This window comes from Aptenodytes patagonicus, chromosome 1, assembly GCF_965638725.1.
Source record: "Aptenodytes patagonicus chromosome 1, bAptPat1.pri.cur, whole genome shotgun sequence".
NCBI lineage: Eukaryota > Metazoa > Chordata > Aves > Sphenisciformes > Spheniscidae > Aptenodytes > Aptenodytes patagonicus.
The window spans coordinates 196,634,820-196,659,954 of NC_134949.1; the positions used below are offsets into that span (position 1 = coordinate 196,634,820).

At 39.9% G+C, this 25,135-nt stretch overlaps 1 protein-coding gene across 2 annotated transcripts in view; it reads right to left on the reverse strand.

The window, feature by feature from the left end:
• Positions 1 to 6,892: 6,892 nt before the first annotated feature.
• The window catches only part of KPNA3 (karyopherin subunit alpha 3), a 52,003-nt gene continuing 33,760 nt past the window's right edge, over positions 6,893 to 25,135 (reverse strand). For both annotated transcript variants that reach the window (XM_076363969.1, XM_076363972.1), the window contains exons 7-17: positions 24,172 to 24,257; positions 21,116 to 21,202; positions 20,550 to 20,719; positions 19,358 to 19,402; positions 16,653 to 16,784; positions 15,334 to 15,462; positions 13,506 to 13,610; positions 13,299 to 13,370; positions 13,038 to 13,200; positions 12,025 to 12,119; positions 6,893 to 9,477 (exon numbers count right to left, since the gene is read on the reverse strand). In XM_076363969.1, coding sequence (XP_076220084.1) covers positions 9,379 to 9,477; positions 12,025 to 12,119; positions 13,038 to 13,200; positions 13,299 to 13,370; positions 13,506 to 13,610; positions 15,334 to 15,462; positions 16,653 to 16,784; positions 19,358 to 19,402; positions 20,550 to 20,719; positions 21,116 to 21,202; positions 24,172 to 24,257 — 1,183 coding nt within the window. In that variant the 3' untranslated portion in view covers positions 6,893 to 9,378. The remainder of the gene's footprint in view (positions 9,478 to 12,024; positions 12,120 to 13,037; positions 13,201 to 13,298; positions 13,371 to 13,505; positions 13,611 to 15,333; positions 15,463 to 16,652; positions 16,785 to 19,357; positions 19,403 to 20,549; positions 20,720 to 21,115; positions 21,203 to 24,171; positions 24,258 to 25,135) is intronic.

Sequence of the window (25,135 nt, forward strand, 5' to 3'; positions counted from 1 at the left end):
TCCAATTCTCTCCCCCATCCCACCGGGTGGGGGGGAGTGAGCGAGCGGCTGCGTGGTGCTTAATTGCTGACTGAGATTAAACCACGACATGAGGAAACACCCTTGGCAAGCAGGAGGGACTGGGAACAAGGGGCTCTCGAGCTGAGGGACCTGTCTGGGGAGCAAACTTCCAGAAAACCGTGAAGGTGCCAAGATTCCCACACTGCAGGAATTGCTGCAGAAGTGTGCGTTGGTCTGTCTGCAGCCATAACTGAAACACCATGCCCAACAACCACTGCTGCTCCGGCTGAAATGCATTTAATCTTCAACGGAGCTAATGGAGATCTCATGAAGCCCAGCAGAAGGTGTCAGATTAAAGGAATAAAAAAAGCAAGCGGGCAGCACAGGGGTGCCCTGACTGCTGGTCCCACCACAGGCGGCAGGGAGGGGTGCGGGTGGTTGCTGCAGCAGTCAACAAACCCTTCCTGCCCTAACATGTGCCGGGGGCCCTGGTGGGCACAGACCCCCCTCCTGCTACCTTGCCGTGCCACTGCCCGCACCAACACAACACCTGAGTGTGACATTTGGGAGCCTGCAGGAGAGGAGCAGCGCTGCAAATCACCTGCTGCAAGAGGGGAAAAATTCGAGCTCCTTTTGCAAGAGAGATGTGAAATGCAGGAGCCAAAAAAAGGGGACCTCTCCATCCAACGTGCCCTGCATGTTTGGAGGGGTCAAGCCTCCAGCCAGCCACCCTGCAAGCCTCCGAAGCGCCTGGGTGCCCATGCTGCTCACTACGGGCCAGACATGTCTGTCCCATGTCCCCCCACTTCCCACAAGGCTGCACAAAGCTGTCTGCTCTCCACTGAGGGCCGGGGATGAGGGACCGGGATTTCACCCACCAGGGTGGCCAGGAGGTAGCGGTGAGCAGGGGCTTGGTTCTGCTGCAACCATGCAAAGCTCTTGCCTGAGAGGTGGTTTTCAGCCTGCAGAGCGATGTTCCCCTCAGCACTTCAAGCCATTTTAGCAAATTTGGGCATTGCTCTGTGGGCACAGGAATACCAAAGGCATGACTATAATTCGTGTGACAGATCGATGATAAACTGGGGAGAGATCCCTCCCAAATAAATTATTTTCCTGTACTGCAACCAGGCCATAACTGCCCATTCTCTGCCCAGCTCACAGAGTCGGATGCCAGACTGGAGGAATCACTGGCCTCATCTCCCATCGCCCCAGGGAAATGCAACTTCTGGTACCCACCGGGCAAGAGGAGATGCCAAGAAGGCATGGCCATGCCCAGGTCTACTGGTCACTCCCCCGCTCCCTCCCACGGGACTTCACTGACTTGTCCTTAAACAGGGTAGAAGATAAAGGTTGTGTATTTCTCTGGTGACTCTCTCCCTATCCGTAGGACATTTTCTAGCATCCCTCCCAGACTCCTTTGCTGACTGCATTTCTTGTCTTATTCCCAGTGGGCATGGAGACCAATCTATTCCTTTCAGCTTTGCAGCTGCCTTTCATATGTTTAAAACATTAAGCCTCCCCTCAGCATTTTCTTCTGACATTATACTTAAGGAGGCTTTAAACTCTGAGTTTAGGTAGGTGAGGTCTAGGCTAGGACATGGCTCTTGCGGGAGTTTGCTCCAACCTCTTCACCGAGCTGATGGGAAAGACACTTTCCGGCAGAGCTGGTGGTGCTGGAAAGCTGGAGCTGTCCTCCAGAAGCTGCGTTGATAACCAAGACGATCCCTGCAGAGCTGGAGGAAAGCTGTTGCACCTCGCGGTAGATTTCCAGGCTCTTCAGAAGGTGGCAGGTCCTTGGTGCTGGGGCAATGCACTGCACTGAGGCCAAGGACTTAACTGGCAAGCGTCCCAAGCGGCTGTTGTCCCACGGGGGAACATGTGTCATGGAGCTGCAAGCTGCCAGGACAGGCAGTCTCTCAAATGTGTATGGAGATGCCACCAGGAGGCTGCCCCTGGTGAGGAGTCCCAGGGGAAGTTCCAAACCTCGCCTGTGACCTTCAGACCCAAAGCCCAGCTGTACGAAGCTTCCCAAAACACTTTCTTCACCTCCCTTCTGCTGGGAGCATGAGAAACAAGCCCAAATGTACTCAGATAAAATACACTGAGGAGCAGGTTTTGCCTGATCTGCTCAGGCTGCCACACGGAGACTGCAATTTCCAAGACACCCTGGGGGCAAGGTGCCCTGCTCCAATACCTGCCAATTAGCAGGCAGCAGGTTACAAAAAGGGAAGCTAGATTTCAGTTTATAGTCCATCACTGCCAAGTGGCCACCTTTACCCTCAGCAAAGGCAAAATAGTTTATTCCTTGTTTTTTAGCAGAAACGAAGGAGCCCGGTCACGCGGAGGAGGAAGGCAGCTGCCAGCCAGAGCTCCTGTCCAAATAGCACACAGCTGGTCATCGAGCTACTTGTCCCAGGTGGTTTTTCATCTGTGAAACAAAGCAGAAGTGCACACGGGAGCTCTGACTGTAGCAGTCCTGCACGAGGTGAGACCGGCTAAACTCCCGGCTCGGCTTTTATCACCGAAGTGAATCTGGTGACAGTAACCTAAGCTAATGCAGCGATACGCCCACATAAGATGTTGCAAAGGGGCGGTTTTTAACCTCTTGTAAGTTAGCAGTCACCTTCCCCAAGGTGCAAACTGCCACCAAAAGCCTCTTAAAGCAGCAAACCTCCTCAAGTCAGTTGTTTGGTTTCCAGGGACAAGCAGCGAGCCCGCCGCCGTGCAGCCGGCCGCTTCGCAACTCTGAGTAACTACACACCGAGTAAGTCGGGAGCAAGTTACGCGCAGTTTCTCAGGTGTAACGGAGGGGAATAGCCTGACTTGGGAGGTCAGCCCCCGGGCACGGAGCCTGCAGCCGGCGATGAAACTTGCCCAGCGAGGAGCTTTTGCCCCTCTGCCGCTACTTTTAGGTCTCATACAAACTTAGCTTGGAAGGAACATTGATGCAGTTTAGCAACCTGTTCTTCTGATGATTTCTAAGTGAGAGGGGAGAAGAAAAGAGCCCCCAGGTCCTCAGTGTTAACACTTAAATGCTTGCAGCGTTTCTCTTTGAGTAGGTGATTGGGGTAGGGGTAAGAGCAAAAAACTGACGGGCTCAAGGGCTCTGAGGAACACTTGTAGCAGTATTCCTGCAAGTGAAAGCACGAGAAGCAGTCCCCAGGTTACCTCAAGAAGAATCATGGAGTTAATAAACTTCCATTTCTAAACTTGTAGGATTCACATTTTCAAATTTTCTCTCCCATCTTTAAGGGCCAAATCTTTCTTCTATTCAATTTAGGCTAATATGCAACTGCTTAGGTCAGTAAAACTCCTGGAGCATTTTGAGAGCTCAGGTGTTGACTAAAATACCAAATACAGAGAAAACCGTGACCACTACAAGCAGTGACTACTTCCCTTTCCATCAGTTTTCAATATTTCAGGCACAGACCTCTGGTTGAGCCCCCTGGATATTGATAGCCATGCAAAGCTCAGTGCAGACACTTGGCTCCGCGCTGCTGGCAATGAGGTCAGGTTTAAAACGCCAGCAGTTTGATTAACAGGGAGAGTAGGAACATGCTCCTGCTGCAGAAGCACGATGCCACCTTGCTAAATACTCCTTTTGGACTGCGCCCTTTTCTCAGCAATGGGTTAAACATTTCAGCACAGAGCCCTGAAACGCTGAGATTACAGACAGAGCTGGAAGTGAGTATTATCGCTCAGTGTCCAACACAGTGTCTGCACATCCAGCTCCTTGGAAGTGTTCACAAACGAGCCCTCTGGACGGAAATTTTTCCATGTGAGACGCAGGCATCAGCATGTGTTTTAGTGGCAGTTGAACCTTTTTTTTTCCCCCCCACTTCCAAACATGCAGAAAAAAGGTGGGTTTTTAAACTCTCATTTTTTAAATTTTTATTTTTAATACTTGTTCTAAACCAGTAAAGGCAATGGCTCAGAGACGTGAAAAATGACAGGGATCGAGGGATGCAAAAGCTGGAAGACTACATTTTTGAGGAAGTTACACATTTTTGGAAGAGTTTGGATGTCTTTGATTTAAATGTGAGAATTTGACAAGTCCAAAGACTCCGCATACACACATTTCATTCCCTGAGATTTCTTACGCGCTGCCGTGCTCTAAAGAGCAAAAACTAAGACCACAAAAACTGTTCCCAAAGAACTAATGTCAAATACTCTCTTTCACAATTACGGGGACAGGGCCAGACCTCACTGCGGTCAATTCTCCTGTAAGCTAGGGTCACCATGGCAAGGAGAACAGAAGGACTTTATCCCTTATTTTCAATATGATAAAATGCAGGCAGTATCTAGATTTCAGGGAGCCCTACCAGGATGTAGAAGTACGAAATGCAGGGCAAACCAGCTGTAAACTACATCAAACAGAAACGAACAGTGATGGGTCTAATCCCAGGGCAAGAGGTGCAGCTTCCCTAAGCACCTCCCTGCACAAACCCAGAATTGAACTCGCTGAAGCCACCGGCAAAATACTGCAATTTCATCCTCCTTTTTCATGTACAGAGAATTTGTAGGGGGGAATCATCCGGCTTCACGAGGTAGGCTGAAAAAAAACCCAAAAGGAAAAAAAAGCCACTAAAGATGATCAGCTTGCAAATAATTAGGATGCAGACATGAGCTCCCTTATGCTTCATTTCAGCACATTAGAAAGATCCAACCACCACCGTCTTCTGCAGGACCCCATTTGGTAAGGAGGATGGTTAATCCATCTTCCGCATCTTTGTGCGTCCCTGGGCCCTACTTAATGTACATTGAGCAAACTGAAAACTAACCTCCTCCTGCAGTCCCCTCGCTGTGTCCAGGGAAGAGCCTTCCTGTGGGCTAAATCCTTCACGAAATTTTTCCTCCGAGGGTGCATGGTGACATTCACCCTATTTTACTGCTGATGGGTGAAGGCAGAGAGCAATAAAGACTTTAGCCTTCATTTTAAAACACATGAATCATGGTTTTAATATTCTTAGGTGTGATACACAAGGCTGTAATGTCCCCAACATACTTTTTTAAAACTAAGGTCGGAAAAAACCAGCTCCTATGTTCCTTTGTGAACTTGTAAGCTGCTCAAGAAAGCTGTATCATGACTGCATTTGAAAAGGAAGCTGCTGCAGCGGCAGCTGCAGATCTCTGGGTCTAAGCCAGCAGCACAGATCAGACCTGCCCGTTACCGCTTCTGCGGCAGGATAACGCGTACACAAACCAGAATCGGGAAAGTGCAAAGTTGCTCTAGTTCGTAACTCCGCATCTTAACAGGAGGCAATTTTCCTGAGCAGTCTGAAGTAACGTGAAGCAGACCTGAGCAGCTCGGGCAGTTCCAGCTCACCCTGCCCGGGCTGCCGTGGAGTTGACGTTGGCAATCATGACAAGCCCCTGCGGCAAAATCTTCCAAGGCTTTGCCTGTTGGAGCCCATGGTTTTCTACTGTTTTTTTTCCTTTTCTTCTTGAAAAGTGCTTTCTAATGGCTTGGCATAATTTGTTGTCCTACATATGTTTGAATAGAAGCATAATTATGCCACCAAAGGGAGGGTTTTTTCTGCAACAAAATAGAAGGAACACAACACAACTAGGCTGCTTTGGTAGAAATGACTAGTTTGAAACACACACAGAATCTAGAGGGCGTTACAGATCAGATTAGAATAACAAAATGGGCCTTAACTATCATTCAGTCCACTGAGATTTTAAAGCGTTTTTTAAAAATATGCCTGTCAGTGGGTCGTCCTACTCATTTCTCTGTTTAGCAGATCAAGTAAGCAAAATGGAAATGTCTGTATTTTTAGAAGTATGGGGAATGTTAAGATATCCTCTAGGTTTTATTCTTTCTAAATAAGACGTCTCTTAAAACAATGCATTCTTTATTCCAATGTAGTGTCTTTCAAGTCATCTAGGTAGGACTGCTGGATGATTAACAGGTCACAAAAAAATCAACACAATTCAAGAGTTTCATTTTGTCAACTGAAAGCTGAAGGAACCAAAGAGATTAAACTGTTTTTGGAAATGGGAGTTGGGCTCTTTTGAAATCTTTATCCTTTATATCCTCATGGAAGAGCATTTGCAAGGATTTATATACGGCACTGGAAGCTCATCTCCATCATCAACACACCCATGGAGAGAGAGGGGCTTCTCCAGGTGACTCACCCGACTGACACGGAGCAGGGATGGCAAAGCCACAGCTGCAGAGTCGCAGGCACCCTTCAAGCAGTTCCAGAGGCTTTCCTCCACTGGTGCTGTCATGTAACTAAAGCAGGACTGTACTAATTAGGGGTCTGCTGGACAATGCAAGTCTCTGATGGTTCCAATCTCTCCCTGAGCGGCACCCCAACGGGGTCACTCGTGCCCGAGGTGAGGGATGCTGGCCATCCCTCCCAGCTACGGAGAGCCATGGAAGGCGAGTCCCCTGCCTAAAGCCGGTCTTGGTGCACACCCCCTCCCAACGCACAGCAGGCAGAAGGAGTTGGGCCTGCTAGTACAGCATCCCGAGCTTAAAATTAGTGCTGAATCAGCAATCAGCCCAGCACTGGGAGCCTGGAAAGGACGTTTCTGGAGGTAGAAAAAGACTGTGACAGTTCCTTGACACTATGGTGCGCCTTCAAACCTTTAAACTGAAGTCACTATGTAATAGTTACGTGGATCAGCTGCACCCCACTTACCACAGCCTCCTCTACACATTTGGGAAACATCTCCTTAAAAAGTATAAAACTCCGTACTGGAACGGTATCCAAAGTTTCAGGGATGACTGCATTAGCTTACTTTATTCATTCTTGTAACATACTTCAAACTTTGATGCCGAGTTCTGCTGACTAATACCTAGTCACAGACAAAAACCCCTAAGTCAATCTGTGAAGACTAAGCAGTTTCATAATCTTCAAAATAAGTTCTTGAATTTTTATAGTATTTGATAGCAGCTTTTTATTGGTTACAAAACCTAAGCCCATATACAAAATTAGGAACACATTTAGATGCCTCTTTGAAAGAACGTTTTAGTCTATTTTAACTGATAGTTTAAAAAAATAATAAAAACAATGCAATTTTAAACACTGTTCTGAAAACGTAAAAGTGCAGCAATATACTTTGTTTCCTTTATTAACTATGAAATGGTGCAATCCCAATCAAAAGCTGATAAGGTCACAACAGAAAGAACTGAGCAAACGCTTTGTCCTGCCTTACCCAGTTCTCCGATGTTCACTTTTAATGTAATGCATTGAGTGCAAGAAAAGGATCAAATCTTCACAGTACTGGAAAACTGTTGTTTCGATATCAATTTGTACGTAATCTCTAGGATAACAGCGAGTGCAGGCTGAACAGGGTATCCGTCAGTCTATATGGCATGTAGGGAGACTAAATTGCATTAGAAGGGGGGAAATATTTGTTCACAATAACATCTGCTGGAACTCTAATTTCACAAAAACTTTGTGACCTTACCTAACTTTGACTTTTTATTGTTTAGTTTTTTAGCGAACACCACACAGTTTCAAGATTTTAGACTATAGTGTGTGAATAGGATGCAGTTACCATATGAAGCTTCAACTCAACTTTTGGGAAAAGAAAAAAGGCACAATGAACTTCAACTCAATTTTATGTGCACAAGAGTTGAAAAATCTGAGCCACCTTAAAGAGAAATTGATTCTAAAATTTATAAAACCTATAAATAATCAGAGGCCAAACCACTATATTAAAACAGATTATCTAGCAAGTAAAAATCTTGCAGTTTAAACATACGCTTGTATCCAGTTGAGATACAAGACAACTCACTCTTTAAAGTGGCTCCACCTTGGCAGATATATATTTAATGAATGCACACCTGCTATGCGTTGTTCATCAGTGGAAAAACAGCTGATCCACAAAGCTCTGATGGCATCTGTCCTTATCTTCATCACAGTAAATACAACCCACATCCAATAACTAAATTAGTTTAGATTTTTCTATCCCTTCACATCAATGCATTGGGAAATTACACCCAGTAAACAACAGCAACAAAACCAGTTTGTGTGATAGCTTACAGAATTTCAGAATTATCGATCTTCACCCCAGCAATACCAAAATCCCTTTGAAAATGACTGGGTCAGACGATTTTCCAAAAGCAGTGACCTCACATACCTTATGTAAAGTTATTTAATGTGCGCTGCACATCAGGTTTATGCTGAATAACGGCAGCTTCCATACAGCCTCACACATCAACCAGTTTGTATCTTTTTTAATCACGTGAAATAGATTTGAGACTAATTTCTGAATTACTCTTCCAATACTCCAAGAATGAAGCTTTTATGACGCTTCTAAGTAGTTGCTGGTTTGTTGCCAACCACATCATCATAAGCACTGGTTACTAAGTAAAAAATAGTTTAAGACTAAATTACAGTAAACATGAAAGCTCCACAGTTTAAACCCAATATAAATCAACCATATCCAATTATCAATTTAAAACAAAATATATTGACTACTGAAAGTTGAAAGCAAGATTCTTTTTAACTAATACATTTTTGGACAGATTTTTTTTTTTTTTTCCTCCTACAGTCTGGGACTCTTGCTTTCAGCTTAAACAGAAGTTCAAGTCCATAACAGGTTGTAGCTCAGGTAAAATACCATGCACAGCATTTGATTACTTCAAAACAGCAGGAACACACAGGCTGAAGTGAGTGGTCAAATAGGGCTCGCTGTTCTCAAAAATTAGGTATAATGGCAAAAGCTTTACCAGTCCAAATCTACAGTTCATTCTCCAACCCTGGTTTCTGAGGCAGTTAATGAACACACATCAATTATTGATAGCTGAAGTAGTTTTTTTGTTTGTTTTAAACTTAAGTGTTTAATCAATTGCCAAGTTTTTTGTTTGTTTGTTTTTTTTAAGTTACTTTTATTTCAGTTTCACCAATGAAATTCATTTGGCTTGCATTTTTGAATCTATTCTTCCACATAAAGTATATGAAAATATGTTTGTGGAGGACGATGATGGAGGCTCAGAGCAAACTGGGCCCCTGTAAAGTCTTCCAAAATGTACGCATCATACCAAAGTGTCTTGATCCACAGCGCACCATTTTCCAAAGAAGCTACTTTTCCGTGGAAAGCCAATGTGCCACCACTATGGAATATTCTTAACAAAACTGCAGATTGCGGTTGTCAGCATGTGGCACCAGGAAAAAGGCAAAAAAAGGTAGTTGGGACTGTTAAAAAGAATTCTGAAACAGTTTAAGAGATCATGCATATGCATTTACAGTCCATGTGATAGTGACGTTTGGCAACTGCAAAGTGACCGATACATGGCTTGCTTTAGAAGCATCAAAACGAAGAGGCATGTGTGTCTTGGAGCCTTTTGTTTCTTCACTTGGTAGCCATCTGGTGGTGCTTCATACTGGTGTGGGACAGAGAAGCTGCACTTTTTTGAACTTAAAAATTAAATTCTTTTGTTTGAAGGTTGGCTGTTGGATCAAAGTTGTAAGTACCTCCTTGAGTGGCTTCAGGAATGAGACTGGGATCTTCATCGATCTATAAAATACAACAACAAAAATACATGAGAGGCCAGATCCCTGTGCAATTCAGTACACGTAGAAGAGATTCACAAATGTTCATCTTTTTTTTTTTTTTTTAAACATTATTGCAATAAAATTGGATCAGTTTTTGCAACTCAATTCCTCAAATATGTTTAAAAAGAACAACGTATCAACTCTGTTCTAATACCATTAGGGAAACAGAAAATTGTAACGGTTAGAGACTGGGTTGCCGCTGGGTCAAAGCAGTTGCTATTTTAGCTGTACGATTTAATTTTCAATGCCAATTTTTAGTACTTCTGGAGTTGGCTAATCACTAGTTGTGAATTCCAAAATTAGTTTTGTACTTTCTGTTTTCTTTCAACATGAAAATCATTTTTATCGGCAGCTGATAGAAAGACTTACATAAAGCTTAAAAGAGTACTCAGTATCTCCTATCAGAATCTGAAGGATTTAGAATTACTCATTTCAGAGCAGTTTTATATAGCTCTCATAAGCGCAATCTGAATTTTTTTTTTTTTAAACCAAAAGTACTTCATTACTCTATGGATATAGAATGAAAGGCGTCAGTATCCAACTTCACCCAACTTCCTCACAGCTGTTAGAATTTAGGTATTTACTGCCTCTAGGAACAGCACATAACATGGTCAGTAGCATAAATACACACAACTTCAAACCCCACCCGTCCTCCTCCAAATCACCAACTGCATCTACTCTCCGAACATGCCACCTCTACAAACCAGGCTGCAGGAGCCACATGCCTCGTTTCAAACCGTGTGTCATTCTGAAGCAGGTAAGAGCCCTTGTGTGTGGGGGTCTAAATAGCTTTCTGAGATCTGGCCTTGGAGTAGTGCGGACATCAGAACTGACTCACCTAAAAATCTTTGTTTCTCTTTACTTTGGGTGACAATACCTAAATTGGAGGGAAGAGATTAAGGCCTTTGGCAACAGCAACCATCAGCAGGAGGAAGAGTGGGGCATGTCATGCCCAAATGAAGATCGAATCCGGTTTCAAAATGCTTTGCAAAACGTTTGTAAGTTGATAAATTAGCACTTCCGCCTTCTGCAGGGGAACTACCAAGTAACGTTACCTAAGTTCACATGCCTTTAACACAAAAACTAAAGTCAGGAAGGCATTAGTGCTGGTCCTAAAGTACAGGCCTGTGCACTTCACAGGGCTCAGCAAACGAGCAGATGGGATTAACAATGAAGGGGTATGTAGTAGCCAGCAACATCTCATGAGAATACAGAAGATCCTGAAGTGACAGAAGGCAGGAATACTCCTGGGCAGTCAATCTTAACATTGCCAAAAGCAGGCTAACATAACCAGTCTCTTGTCTCCCTAGGGCAATTTGGATTTTTTTCTGTGTTATTTTTGCACCAGTCCTCAAATGACAAGGGTTATTTGCCTACTTACAGTTACTGCCTGAAAATTTGTCTGGGTTTATGTTTTAACTCCTATCTCCCAATCATGGAATCTACAATTTCAAGTTTCAGAAGCCCCAGAAAACATGGTAACAGTATGAACAATAATCTGAAGTAAAGTCTTGCTCCTGAGTAAAGGAGGTAAATTCAGCAAATCAGGCGAAGATTAAATTGCATTAGTTTATATAAAAAGTAAATGCACAAAAGGGAGTACTAACCTCAAAAGGGGTATTTTTCCACCCGCACCAACTAGACTGTGCTCTTCAGTTAGCTACAGAAGTCTCAGAGCCATTATGGAGACTATTAGACACTGCTCACAGAATCATTACAAGCATAGGGAACTTTTCACATATCTTAAGTTCTAGTGACTAACTTCGCAATCACTTGATGGGCCCATGAATTGAAAATTAACAAGTCCTAAAGTTAGAGCTGGTATCTGAAGAGTTCAATTTAAGAGAAGAACTGAAGACATAGTTCTGCTAGGCTGCAGAACTACAGACACACTGGATGGCCTAGAAAAGATAATTATTATTTGTCTTCAAATTGCTTGTTGAAGTGCTTCTGAGGCACTCAGCAAACACAAGCACACAAATTTGACCCCAAAGGGTCAAAATACCTAATCAGGGTGCAACAAAATATCAGATGATCTAGATCAATCAGTTGCAGAAAGTGTTAACAGTTTTGATGACTCTTTTCAATGCAGAACCCAGACTGAGCAATTATAGAGCTGAAATACAGTAATCTATCTGAAAGTAAGGATCCACTCCCCCCCTCCAAAGACTGATGTACGAGAAAGTAAAAAGGAGAGCCAGAGAACTGTTTATATTCTAATCACAAGTAGTTACATGTCAATTTACATGTCAGTGTGACAAAATTAGGTCAGTGTCAATTTATTAGGCAAAACCAGAGTAGTCATCTTGATGTCGCTAAAGAAAATTCTTGATATTGAGAAACTCTTCAAAGACTTCCAATTAAGGGAAGCTGTACTGAAAAAGGAGCAGGAAAACTGACTTCCCAGATAACCTATATGTTCATGACAATTGGAACTGAGGAACAATGACAATGTACTTACTTAGCTAACAGCACAGCGCATATACGCTTCAATCTTTAGCATACTTACATCATCACCAGAGAAATACTGATCTATGATTTCAAATGCTAGTTTATAAATGTCTTCATTCTCATGCTGTTGCAAGGCTTCAATTTTCTCTAACCCTGAATAAAAGAAAACGGAGAAGAGGTTTACAAGTTTAAACTGGAGTTACTGACTACTTTGAAAAAACTAAGAAAAATAATGAAACATTACTACTGAAACATACTAGAAAAGATGTAGCTCAGTTTGCAAATATTATCTACACAGTAGCTATCTTTGTCTCTAAAAGGGAAGAGAAATAGTTTGTGAACCTTTGCATGCCATGGAATATCCCATTTTATAAACAAGGGATAATCCTCTCTTTTTAGATAAAACTCTCTGTATTTAATTTTTTTAAGACGACTTCTGTCTACTACACAGCTTTTGTTTTAGTCATTGTGCTTTCTGTATATCACCAAAAAGAAGTGGCTACATTTGTGTGTTGCATACGAGTTTAAAACAACAGGCAACAAAGCCTCACACCAAGACTAGTCCCATTTTTAAACTGGGTATGGAATAATACAAGGGAAAAACTTCCAGTGTAGTACGTTCTTCAACATCCTTTTACTGCCATCTTACTATAATACATTAATTAGCATGTGTTAAAACTTGGATTGCAATATCCAAAAGACTCCTCATCCTGCTTTGGTCTGTAATGAAATGGTGATCCTAACAACTGCTTCCAAGGCAATGAACTAAAGCAAGAATTGTGTTTTTTACCACAGAACAATGTATATGCAATAATCAAATGAAGTACGATTCTCATTTAAACCTAAAAAAACCCTAAGCTACAGAAAGCTCCTTCAACAATTGCCTCCAACATGACCATCTTTAAACTGAACTAAATAGAAAAAAAAAGTCATTTCTCATTACAAAAGTCTCACTTGCTTATTCAAACAGCCCATGGTAAAAAAATGCTGTAGTAAATATCAAAATCAGCAAGGGGAAGACAGAATAATATCCAGCAAATTAAATTTTTTAAAAGCCTAATAAGCACTTACCTCCACACTCTTCTATAATTTCAGCTATTGTGCTAGCCTCATCACCAGCCATTATCAGGATGTTTTTCAGACCATCCAGCACCACCTGTACCACTTGAGAATCCTTTACTGAGAGTAGATTGCAGAATGGTGGGATTACATTTTGCTGTACAAGGTATTCAACCTAAATAATGAAAAGAAACGGGCTTTCAACATTGTGCTGCTTACAAATGGCTGCATGTGCAATGTTTTAGTGACAATTTGAAATCCCACTACACATACCTGATCTTTTCTCCCACTTATTGTCAAATTGCTAATTGCCCAAGCAGCTTCCTTTTGTGTTCCAAAGTCCCCCTGAAAAATAAAATTAATAGCTCATTAAAATCAGCATGGAAACATCTGTCAAGCTTATTATTAAAAATCACAGACTCCTCATGTCAGATTTATAAAAAGAGGATGACAACTCGCGTAGCTGATAGTTTGACTGACCTTAGCCAGCTGGTGTATGATCATAGGGATTAGCCCAGCATCTATTACAGCCTGGACTTGTTGCTGGTTTCCTGCTGTGATATTGGAAAGGAACCAAACTGCTTCCTACAATTGGACAAAATAAAAAAAGCAAAACACTTTAAAAAAGTCAACAGATAAAAAAAAACCCAGCCAAACAAAACAACCTCAAAACCTAAAAGCATACCATGACCAATCACTAAACAGAGTCTCCAGGTTTCATCCCCAATAGCACTTTTAGCACAGAAACTTTTATTGCACTGTGAAAGCCAAACACACAGGGGATCAATGTAAAATTGATATGATTAATTCACAGGGCCAGATTATTACTTACACAAGGAGTGTCTCCATACACTGGGAGCAATACTGACTTAAAGCTTATATCCACTTTGTACTGCTGGAGTCACAGCCATGTTTTAAACTTGAGAACAGTTTTGCAAAGAAAATAGGAAAACTGGTAAAACCTCATATAAAAAAGGACCTATCCTGTAATATTTAACAGCTCAGTAGTAGCTTTCTGTGCTGATACAAGGAAGACCAACTCCAGCTCCCGTTTTCTTCCTGAAACATGAAGTGCAGCTCCGAAAGCTCATTCAAGGCCTCCCATTAAGTATCAGACAGGACTCTCAGTCCTGAGACCTTACTCAGCAGTTATCTCCTTCAGGTGGTTCATCGGCATAGCTAACATCTATCTAATGGTAGTTACAAATTCCTGGTTACAAAGGGTGATATGTGTCAAGGCAATCCAGAACATCTTAAAAAGGCTCCAGTCTTAAGTTAAAAACAAACAGATGTGGCAAGCCACCAATTGTGAAGTACTTCAGGAAAAAAACATAATGGGTTTCATTTTTTAAGGGATGTATATCTGGCTTTTATTTGTATTAGCCCCTCACAACACACACTTAAAACAAAACTCAAAGCATTTATAGATTCCCCTTATACAAAAATAATTCCTTTCTTGGCATTCAAAAGGAGCTCTTCATCATTCTTTTCTGACAGCTAGAAGGGCAGGCAGAAACAAATCACAGCAGTTTGAACTGTCAAGGATAACTTCTTCAGACCTCTTGGCAGTTGACAGGGCCTGAAGAAACAGAGCTTCCTCACAAACAGTTTTCCCCTCAATGGTACACTAAATAGGGGAATCACGTAAGCTAAACAAAAAAGTCTCCTCTTCAGCCAGCCCCATCTTTGCAGTGGAAGATGGCATGATGATTAAATAAACCAAAAATGCAAATAACATGAAATACAGCTGTGGAAAAGAGGGCACTGACCACTTTCATCTAACTCCCCCTATTCCATCCAGTCCTTGCAGTAGCGAAGTTACCTCTGCCAAAAGGAAGGAGAGGAAATGCAGGGACCGTTTTCAGAAAAGGACAGTGGTAGTCCCTACTTCCTTGAAGGTGAAGTTGGACAAGAGAACAAACTCCACTATGAAAAGGTGGAGTGGAAAAACTGGATCAATCTTACTCAACTCACTGGACTCAACCAAAAGTAACACTCTTTAGTTATGAAAAACTATAATGCAAGTTAGCCAGTTACTCACTTTGCAAATGAAAAAAAAGTATCATGCTCCAAAGCAAAAACCATCAGTCCTCCCAAAAAGCACTAGGCATCAACACCAATGCATGGATCCTCACTATGGCTGTTTGGCTTTAGCCCTAATTAAGCATCAGCCTCAAAGGCTGCATCTTTATACTAAATTGCTCACATGCCGGAAATAATAGCTGTAAGAAATTCTTCTGTAATATTCTACAGACTACTGTTTTATTTCTTAAACAAAAAGATTAAGTTAGGAAGAAACAAATCATACCTTGTTTATCTTCTCTTTTGGATGCGTCAGGAGATTTGGGAAATAAGACAAAACGTCACAATTGAGAACAACTTGTGTCTGTTCATCAGTACCAGTTACTATGTTGCCTACTGCTCTCAGTGCTGCTGTCTGAATATCCAAAGTGGGAAGGAAAAAAAATTGCATGTTAAAGACATTGCTGTTACTTATGCTAAAACAAACATCATTTTAAGACATCTCTTTATAAAAACACTTTGCAAAATACAATTTAGCACTTCATCCTCTGAGCTACATCCTAAAAATGGGTACTGTTTCATCAAAACAGAAACACACAGTACAGCATTTTACTGAATAGACGCACTGCAGCTCAACTCAGAAAGTGTAAAGATGAGAAATTAGAACAATATTAAAACAATAGAAGAGTTAATTCATAGAAGAGTTTTTATCTTATAGAAGAGTCAAAATTACATTAACTGTTTCTAGGCTTTGACTATGTCCACCAAGGTTGGTTCCTTCTCCATTCAGCTCTCCAGTACAGAGTTAAAAAACCCACGACTACTTTTCTTCTTATTGACTCTCAGTTGACTTTCAGAAATGGACTTTATATCTTTATGTATTGGTTAGTAAATGCTTTACAAGTGACAGAATACTGGAGAGACTCCTTTTCATCAAGTGAACCGGTCTGACAAATTTCAATACAGCCAAGTCTCATCCAATGTACAAACTAAACAAACATGACAAATGCACAGATACATAAAAAAAGCTCCCAATTACAATGGTTGGTTTATAAAAATCAAGCACACATTAACTAACTTTTAGTTTCTCTTTGCCTTTGAAATTAAATCGGACAAGCTCAGTTAACCTACCTTTTGTAGCTAATTAGAAATTTACTTTACTAAAAGGACTCGGCATCTGCAAATATTTTAACATTCAAAAGGTCCTCAAGTATTACTTGATTTCCATGAGCTATTCAGACAGAATATGCACAACCATGTATGCAGCAACAGAAAGAGTGCATATAACTTGAATTCTGGAAAACGTAAAATCTGTCATTAAATCTTTTAGGACTACAAAAGGAAGGCACCCCTGGTAATCACACAATGGAAGTTAATGTTTAACCTGCCACTTTACTTAAAAACTATATTAGAACTGTTTTGTTAGAGCTGTCTTTCATTTTAATAATCTTTTTTCCCCACTGTAGGCAACACTTGTTCAGTTTTACCTGCAACAAATGTAGCTATAAATGCTCATCTTGGTACTCCACCAATAAATACTCTAAGGCACATTTTTTAGAAAATAGCTTACGAAGGACTATTCAATAGCAACTGAACCAGACTTACTTGAACTTTAACCTCCTGATGACTCAGAAGGGGAACTAGAAAAGGTACAACTCCTGAATCAATCACCATTTGTATCTGTTCATTTCCACCGTCTGTTAAGTAGGACAAAGCCCAAACAGTGTCCACAAGAATCTACAAATTGGAAAGAACACGGTTTACACATTGAACAGTAAAATCCATATAATGGAGTCTTAATTTAGTGATCAACATTCCACATGTCTGGGGGGAAAAAAAAAAGGGCATGCAATTTAGTTACAGGAAAAACTCAAACATTATGACGAGACCTAATTAGTAAAATGTTAGATCATTATGTACAACTATGAAAACTGGGGCCATTTGTTCCATAGTAACAATTTCTATATGTCCTCTCTCAAAATTATTTTTTAATTAAAAATGGTGCATAAAGTGACAGCATACAGCATCTCACAAAGGTAAACTGTTGGGCTTGATTTGCATTTCAAAGATAAGACAACCAGCTCAGTTACGTAGTTGTCCTAGTAACTTTCTGAGGAAAATACCGACCCAGCCTCCTAGCACTGCTATAATTTGTTAGCTGGGCTATCTTTTGATGACAGAATACCTAAGTCCCCTTAGTCTCTAATCCATCTATCTACACCTTAGCATTTCTGATCCATAGTGCAGTTCTGAAGTGAAACTCCACACTATTCTGGAGGTATGCCTTTTTTTGCCTTCATATTAAGATTAAAATCCACAGCAAAGGAAAGGAGTTCTTATACCAACTACAGGACTTAGCAACTATTGTAAGGTGGCAACTGTTCAAGCAAAGCAAAAACCCACAGAGAAATGACTATCATGCACGGCAATCTTAGTATCTTAAAGAAAATAAAAGACTAAGTCACTGATGACTTGGTAAGGATGACTTGAGAGCCCTCAAAAGAAGAAAGGTACAAAAGTTACAGTCATTGGAAGGCAGGATCTGAAGCAGAAACAAAGCCAGCAGAAAGAGGGATATCCCATCACTTAGAGATGTTGTTAGGAACTGCCGGAAGAGAAATCTGCACCCCACTGAGGACATCATCTGTTGAGGTACCTAGATCTACGCTACTTTTAAAACAGATACCCATTTAAAATTTCCAGCTGTTAAGATAGCTAAATACTACAGTACTGAGACATAGGAAGGACTTGAAAGTCCTGACCCACAGGCTGCTTCCACCCAGCTCCAGGGACCAGACAGCACAGACCTAATGCTTTCTTGACACAGCCTGCTGCTGCCCTCACCTGCTAATGCCACAGGGACAGCAGAATGTGCTGCAGTGGAGCCAGTATCGCAGCAGAAGCAGTGAGAGATGGTGCCTCACCAGTTTGCTGCCCCACAGCCCTGTTGGTGATGAGAGCAGCAGCCGCCAGAAGCGCTCACAGGACTGTTGGCTGACCTACCTGCATCACTGACTCATCTCCAAAGATAGGTTTGCTGCTCCAGTACAGAGAGGCTGGGACCAGACTGGTACCTCCAAACTAGCACCTGACTCTCAGGATCAAAAAGACGGGCACTCTAATTGAGATCAGTCAAAACCTGGCATCACATAGTCTCATATCTACTTCAAGAAGCTCTCACACAATCATCGCTTGCAAAAGCTTTCAAATTTGGCAGGGAAAAAAAGCCTATAGGTTAGAGATATGTTTGGGTTTTGCTATGAATTTCCATTCAGGTTTGTCCAAATTACAAATTGGAATGTCACCATGTGCTGTCTCCCACTCACATTACACTGGGAAAACCCTGGCAAAATCGCAAATTAAACTATTTGCAAATATTTTGTGGAGCCAAGCCCACTTCACCATTAAAAGAGCAGCAGAAACATCACTACCACAGCATGGAAGTAATGAAAGACAATTCCACCAATCTTATGCTCTATCCCCAGACCCACCACAAGGGTTCAATTCCTGCTTCCCTAAATTGAAGGATCACTATAGGGAGCAAGGGTCAAAGACATTACAAAGTCCTGACAGGAGGAGGAGGAAAAGAGCAGCTCAGTATTCCTTAGTTACACAGATCTTTGTTCCTGAAATCCCAGTATGTGACTTCAGGAGGTAAGTTCACTCACCCCTCTAGGACTTTACTCAGAAAAATATATGTAAACCCACGGATCTGGAATGTGGGAAGTACTGAAGGTTTAGTATTAAAAACCTGAAGAAAAGTTGTCAAAGGTGCCACAAAACAATAGTTTATTACTGTTTATTTAAGTATATTTTCATATGTGATTTCCTTAGTTAAACAGGTTGCAAAGTCAGGCACTCAACAGGTTACAAAAGTCAGATTAACCCATACGATCACAATATTTGATTGGACTGATATGTAGAATTATATGTATTTTTTCTATACATGCATTATATATCACCTATGCAAAATTATAAATTGGGGCAGAATTAAAGTGAAGCTGATGGTAAAGCTGGCACTTTAAATTTCTAGTGCTCAATTCTGCAAGATAGGATTTTTTTGATGAGGTTTCTAATGTAAAGGATAAAAAAAACTTCTAGAAAAGATTTCAGAAATGGTGTTTGCACTTTTTTTCATGCTCTGAATAACTACAGTTGTATTAGTCTTTGCATTTAATTGTGCATTTACTACTTAATTATACATAAGTTAACACACAAAAACAAGTTTGCCACTTAAACACAATCTTGCAGCATTTTCTCTCTAGAGAAAACAAACAATCTAAATATCCAAAACTTTAGAAATTACTTACGTTTATATCTGTATGGTAAATGAGAACACACAATGCTGGCAAAATCTGAAAAGAAGTTCATCAGTCATTACAGTAGAATAAAATTGGCTGTACAATCATGAATCCAAGTACTGCAGCCACAAAGCTTAGCTTGAGATTGCATTAGCATATTGCATTCACACACTTCCCAGCAGCTGGTCATTCCCTCAAAGTATGTCTAAAAATATATATATAATATTTAAAATTTGTAAAAATACAAGACAGTGCTATATTTCAAAGACACACAGAGAGCAGACTATATTTTGAGGGAAAACAAGCAAACAGAGATAAGACAACCCCCTGCTATTTTGAAAGCTTTGTTACCACACAATATAATAAAAATCATTAGCCTACTATCAATATATAAAACCCTCTTGGATTAAAGTAAAATTTTAATTTTGTATTCACTTACGGAGAAAATATAAAACTGAGCCATGATAAGACTGCTTAGAACAGGGTTTTTTATTTGGTAAAGTATTACTTCTAAAGGTTTCCCCGTTCTCTGTTTCATTTTTAAAATTTCATTAAAGTTTAGTTGCTAACAATATTATACTTCACATGGCTTCAAAAACTATATCTACACTTTGGAATTTATCTTAAAATGAAGAATTTTACGTACATTACAGCTATAGTTCTAGTCAAATATCATCACTTTAGCTGTGCCTACTCTACAAACACTGCATTTGCTCTGTTCACCAGTTTGAAAGGATTTTCAGATGCTTCTCTTCTCCAGTGGGGACTTGACATTGACTGCATGTTCACAGGTAGTCGAAACACAAACTGCACTACATTCACTAGTTTACTTACATTTCCTCTTACAGAAAATAATTACATTTGAATACTTCTATATACAGAATCACGTTCGTAGCCTTCTTTTGACAAAAACATGAAATGCTGAGTATGTTAACACTTTCTAGTGTGTTAATTTCTTGTTGTGTCCATTTTAATATATGGCTCGTCAGTCTTTAGTCTTACTCAGTTTCCGATGTTACAAATACCTTTACAACAGCCTTAGTAAGAAGCATCAAATCGGTCAAACTACTTAATTTAACAACTGGTATGTGGCACAAGACAGTGGCAAAAAACATGCATAAATTCATAGTATGACAATGTAAAACATTTGGCCTCTAGCCCAGAGTATAAAAAATTATCTGTCTTGTAATTCTTTATTTACCTCCTGAACTGTCTCCATAGGCGGTGGGGGGTCCTTATTCCTGCAGAGATTTACAATGACCCATGTGACGTTCCGAAGGAAGGTGATGGGAATGGAGGGATTGATGAAGGACAGAAGAGGTTTGACAACTCCCAGTGATATGACATAATCTCTACACTGAGGACCATCACCTACAGAAATGAAAATTGTTGTAAAAGAAATTACATTAAAAATGGAAAATCCTGAAATGTATGCAATGACATGTTGGGATACTGAAATTCTATGTTTCCTCACCAATAGTCTACTACTAGCAGTTCGTGTTCAAATAAATATACATACGTGCAGACATGTATGTATATTTTACGAGACACAAAATTTATCCTGTTAATATTTTGTGCAGCAAGTGCTACTATTCTTTAGAAAAAAATAGGATGTACGTATGTAATTCTGGCCACATGAAAAATTATATTAAGCCACAGAATTCAGAGGAAACATAGTCTCATATGATAATGCCAATGTTCAAAAAGTCAAATTCTAAAATAAAATGCTCCCTGAATTCAAATCATTATAATAACAACAAGAGTTACCTATAATATTTCCGAGAGCCCAGACAGCTTGCTCACAAACATTCTGGTGTGGTGAATGAAGTAGTCTCAAGAAGAGGGGTACTGCATCTACAGAATGCAAAGATCAGATTTGCTTTTACTGGGACATGGTATATGCACAATACTTTCACTGATTAATACAAAAAGCTTTCACTACCATGCCTTATACTAAGATACATGTTTCTATTATGAAGAGCATACAAAACCTCAGTTAAACATTTCTATACATATCTAGAGAGGGGAAAAAATAGACTTGAGAAGCGACTATTAAACAACAATGCTCCCCACGTGTAAATATTTCCCCAGATTTCTCAAAGTGATATGCAAGAGCCTCGAGTATGTAGATGCTAGGTTTAATGTCCTGGTAATTCAGATTTTCCAGTTATCCAACATCACAATACATACCTAGCAGAATGACATCCCTACTCATGCAAACGTGCTTCAAATCTTGACTTTAAGAAAACAGCTTCCTCCCAAGAGGTGGCTATAGTTAGTTTCTGTATGCAGTGAAGATTTACATCCATCTGCCAGTCCTAAGACACGTTTTAATTTGCTTTTATATATCGCAGGCAACATACCAGATTAAGAAAGCGGTACTGATTTTAGATATCAGTCTCTGCTGAGTTAAATAAATTTAATAGAGCTAAGAAACCATCCCTCTACTATTCCCATGCACTACTTCCCTTTGGATAACCCATACTGTTGAAAAGACAGTAATTCTTGCAGCAATTTTTTAAATCTATATATGATCATACTCGTCCTATAGTCTTTCTGAGCAAAGTAAAATAGATCAATTTATATACTGTTGAAGGAAATAATATTTTTTTCTTGTAGAAATAGCTTCAGAAATTTTTAAAAATTGCAACACAATTTGTGAGCAACTGTGAATCAATATTCTGTTGATAATTTAACATGTGATAATGAGCCAAAAACTCCTGATGTATCTTCCTAAAAATACAGAGCGATGAAGAATAAAGACAACCTAAAATTCCTTCCCCGCCCTAGATGAATAATTCAGCAATTGCCTACAACTGACAAGTTAGGAGGGACAGCAACACACCGTCGCTTAAGAACACACTCTCTGTTCTTGTAACAATCATCCCACTTCCATTAGCTCAAGTGGAATATTCTAGCTTCCTTCTCAGTGATTACTGAGATTACACTTCAGCCATATGTGTATTCAACATATTTCAGAGAGGAGGGTCAAGTATGTAGTTTATATCAGATTGCAATCCTGGTATGCTTTCAAAAGCACAAATGAAATTATTTCATATCAGCACTCCGGCAGAAGGACAGTCTAAGAAAGCATGAGTTGCAGGCTATCTGATCTACTGCTCTCGAAAAATTAATTACTTCTCCTCCAAATTGGCTCCTGCCAAGATCTATTCTGCGTATATCGTACTTCTCTTTTGCTGGGCCTTCCAACTGCCATCTGTCCCTCTTGATTGCAGGAGGCCGCCGCCTTTTGTATTTAGGCTGCACCAGCCTCTTCTATAGCTGCAAGGGTCTATCGCTTTGTCTCCTCAAACAGTCCCTTATCTAATGGGAGTAGAGTTGGGAGGCTGTTTTCCTTTAGTCATCTCCCAGCCAAAGCAGCAAGACTTTAGACTAAACTTCTTCCATTTTCTCTTCAGGAGTAAAGCTTGGAAAAAGCTTTTTGCTTCTTTAAGGTCATTTTATCACATTTTCTTCTTTTCAAGCGTTAGCTAAACAGATTTTGGGAGAGACATATCCCAGCCTGAACTTCTAGTAATTGTTCAGGTAACAGCAATGCTTTTGGCTGTGCTGTACATATTTTCATTCTAATTTTAATTTTTACTTTATGATTTCTTCCAGATTTTTTTCTGCAAAGCTAATACTATAAACAGCCTTTTCATTAGATTCATTTATTCAAATATGGTAACATTGTGGGACTTGAAAAAGGAAGAAAACAATGACTAACCAATGAACAAGTTGGGAAGGATGAAAAAACCTTGGGTATAGATTTTTCAAAGATATTTAGACATCAGAAAAGCAATCTAAAAACAAAGATGCCCAAACCACATCAGGATTTTTTTAAGCAAATTCAAGACCGATTTTTTTTAAAAGGCGTTGGATTTTTATCCAAAGCTTATTTTGATAAGCATTCTTATTCTATTGCTCCAATATCTTAACTATACAGAATCTAACAATTAGTGAGATATTTTATTAGCTATTAAAACATACAAAACAGCATTTTGATTTGAAAGGCAGGTTCATACACTTAAAAAGAAAAAGAAATCAAATAAGCCACCATTTTCCCATATAAGAACACTGAATATGAATAAGCCAAGACAATTTATTATATGTTTGCTTATCTATAGTCTCCTGTTTAACGACAAAATGTTGTATTTAGCATAAAGGTGATTGTTTTAAGATAAGCGTGCTGATACAGAAAAGCTATATATATAATCTTGAAAAATTAATTTGAATAATTTATCTTCAATCAACTTCAGAGTTTATTTCCTATCTCTTTTCATAATGGAAGTCTCACTGGCTGGTTAAGCAAAAAACAAAGGCAGCACAACAAACTCAGTGTGTACAGGAGATACTAATCATACAGTCAAGGAAAGGATGGTAATTTTCTTAACTTTGTATTTAAATGGGCAACCTTACATAACTATATGTATTTAACAACTTTAATAAGATTTATGAACATACCTTTGAGGTAGAAAGAATTACTTCCTAACATAAGTTTTAGCCATAGGGGAATTAACAGTACATGATTTCAGAAATCAACCCAAGACTTAGAAAGGACTAACATTTTTTGTCATACTCATTATATCATCTGTCACTATCTTCTTTATGGGAAAATCGGGTCTGGGATCCTTAATATTAATCGTTAGTGACAAACAGATTAATGTTTAAGAGCAAATGTAGAAATTTTTTTAGAAAGAGGACAGACATGCTTTTATTATTTTATTGGTTTTGATAACAAATGCATTTGCTACTCAAATATCCCCTTTTCCCTTTTACCCACAATATCCACTGCCCCCCAAAAACCAAACTGTAATACTTACTAGACTGTACAACAGCTTGAGTCTGTGCAGAAGTGCCTGATGCTATGTTGGTCAATGCCCATGCAGCTTCAAATTGTAATGAAGGACTGTAATGAAATAATTTTATAGTAATAAGTTAAAACATGATCTGCAGATTATTTTATGGTTCATTTCAGTATTACTAGCTGTATCCACTCTGACACACTCTACATTTAAGCAGTGCCACTGGGCTAAAAGTTTAAAAAAAACCCCAAAAACCTCTAAGCCTGGACATTTCAGAGGAAAAGCTATAAGAAAAAGAAGATTTTACATTCTATGACCTTTTGTAAACCACCCATCATTCTGACTTCATATTAGTAATAAAAAAAAACCCAAAAGCAGTAATACTTGTTGAAGTACATACCAACCAGTGAAGCTGACCATTACTCTAGTCAACTAATTTTCTCCTGTATAGCACCCCTCATCATAAAATTTAATTATGCCTCTCCGATGGGCAAGAGAGACCTCTTCACATCCAACTGATCCAAACACCATTCATATTTAGTGAAGAAAGTGCAACTGTCTTGCTGCCATTAGTAGTTCTCAAGAAATTAACCATGTCTGACCATAACTAATAAAAACTTGGCCCTTCTAACACTACATCCCAGATCAAGCGTAAGCTGGTATACTGGGATAAAGACATTTTTCTGCTCCACCACAGACAGGGGAAAGATCTAGCATCAGTATCAAAAGACAGCATCGTACCTGTATTAAAACTGACTTATTAAATGCAGATAAAATTAGTTACAAATATTATGAAAGCTGGGGGAACATCTCTTCCAAGATGTCTGTCAACTGTTGTCTATGCCAACAGCAGTTTAGTAAAACAGTTTGCATGAAAACTGTTGTTCAAGCAAATGCTAAAGGTTAAGAGTTCTAGAAGCTATAAAAGAGTTTACAGCTTATGGTGGTTAGCGTAACAGTAAGGTGTCTGGCTTTGGGAGGA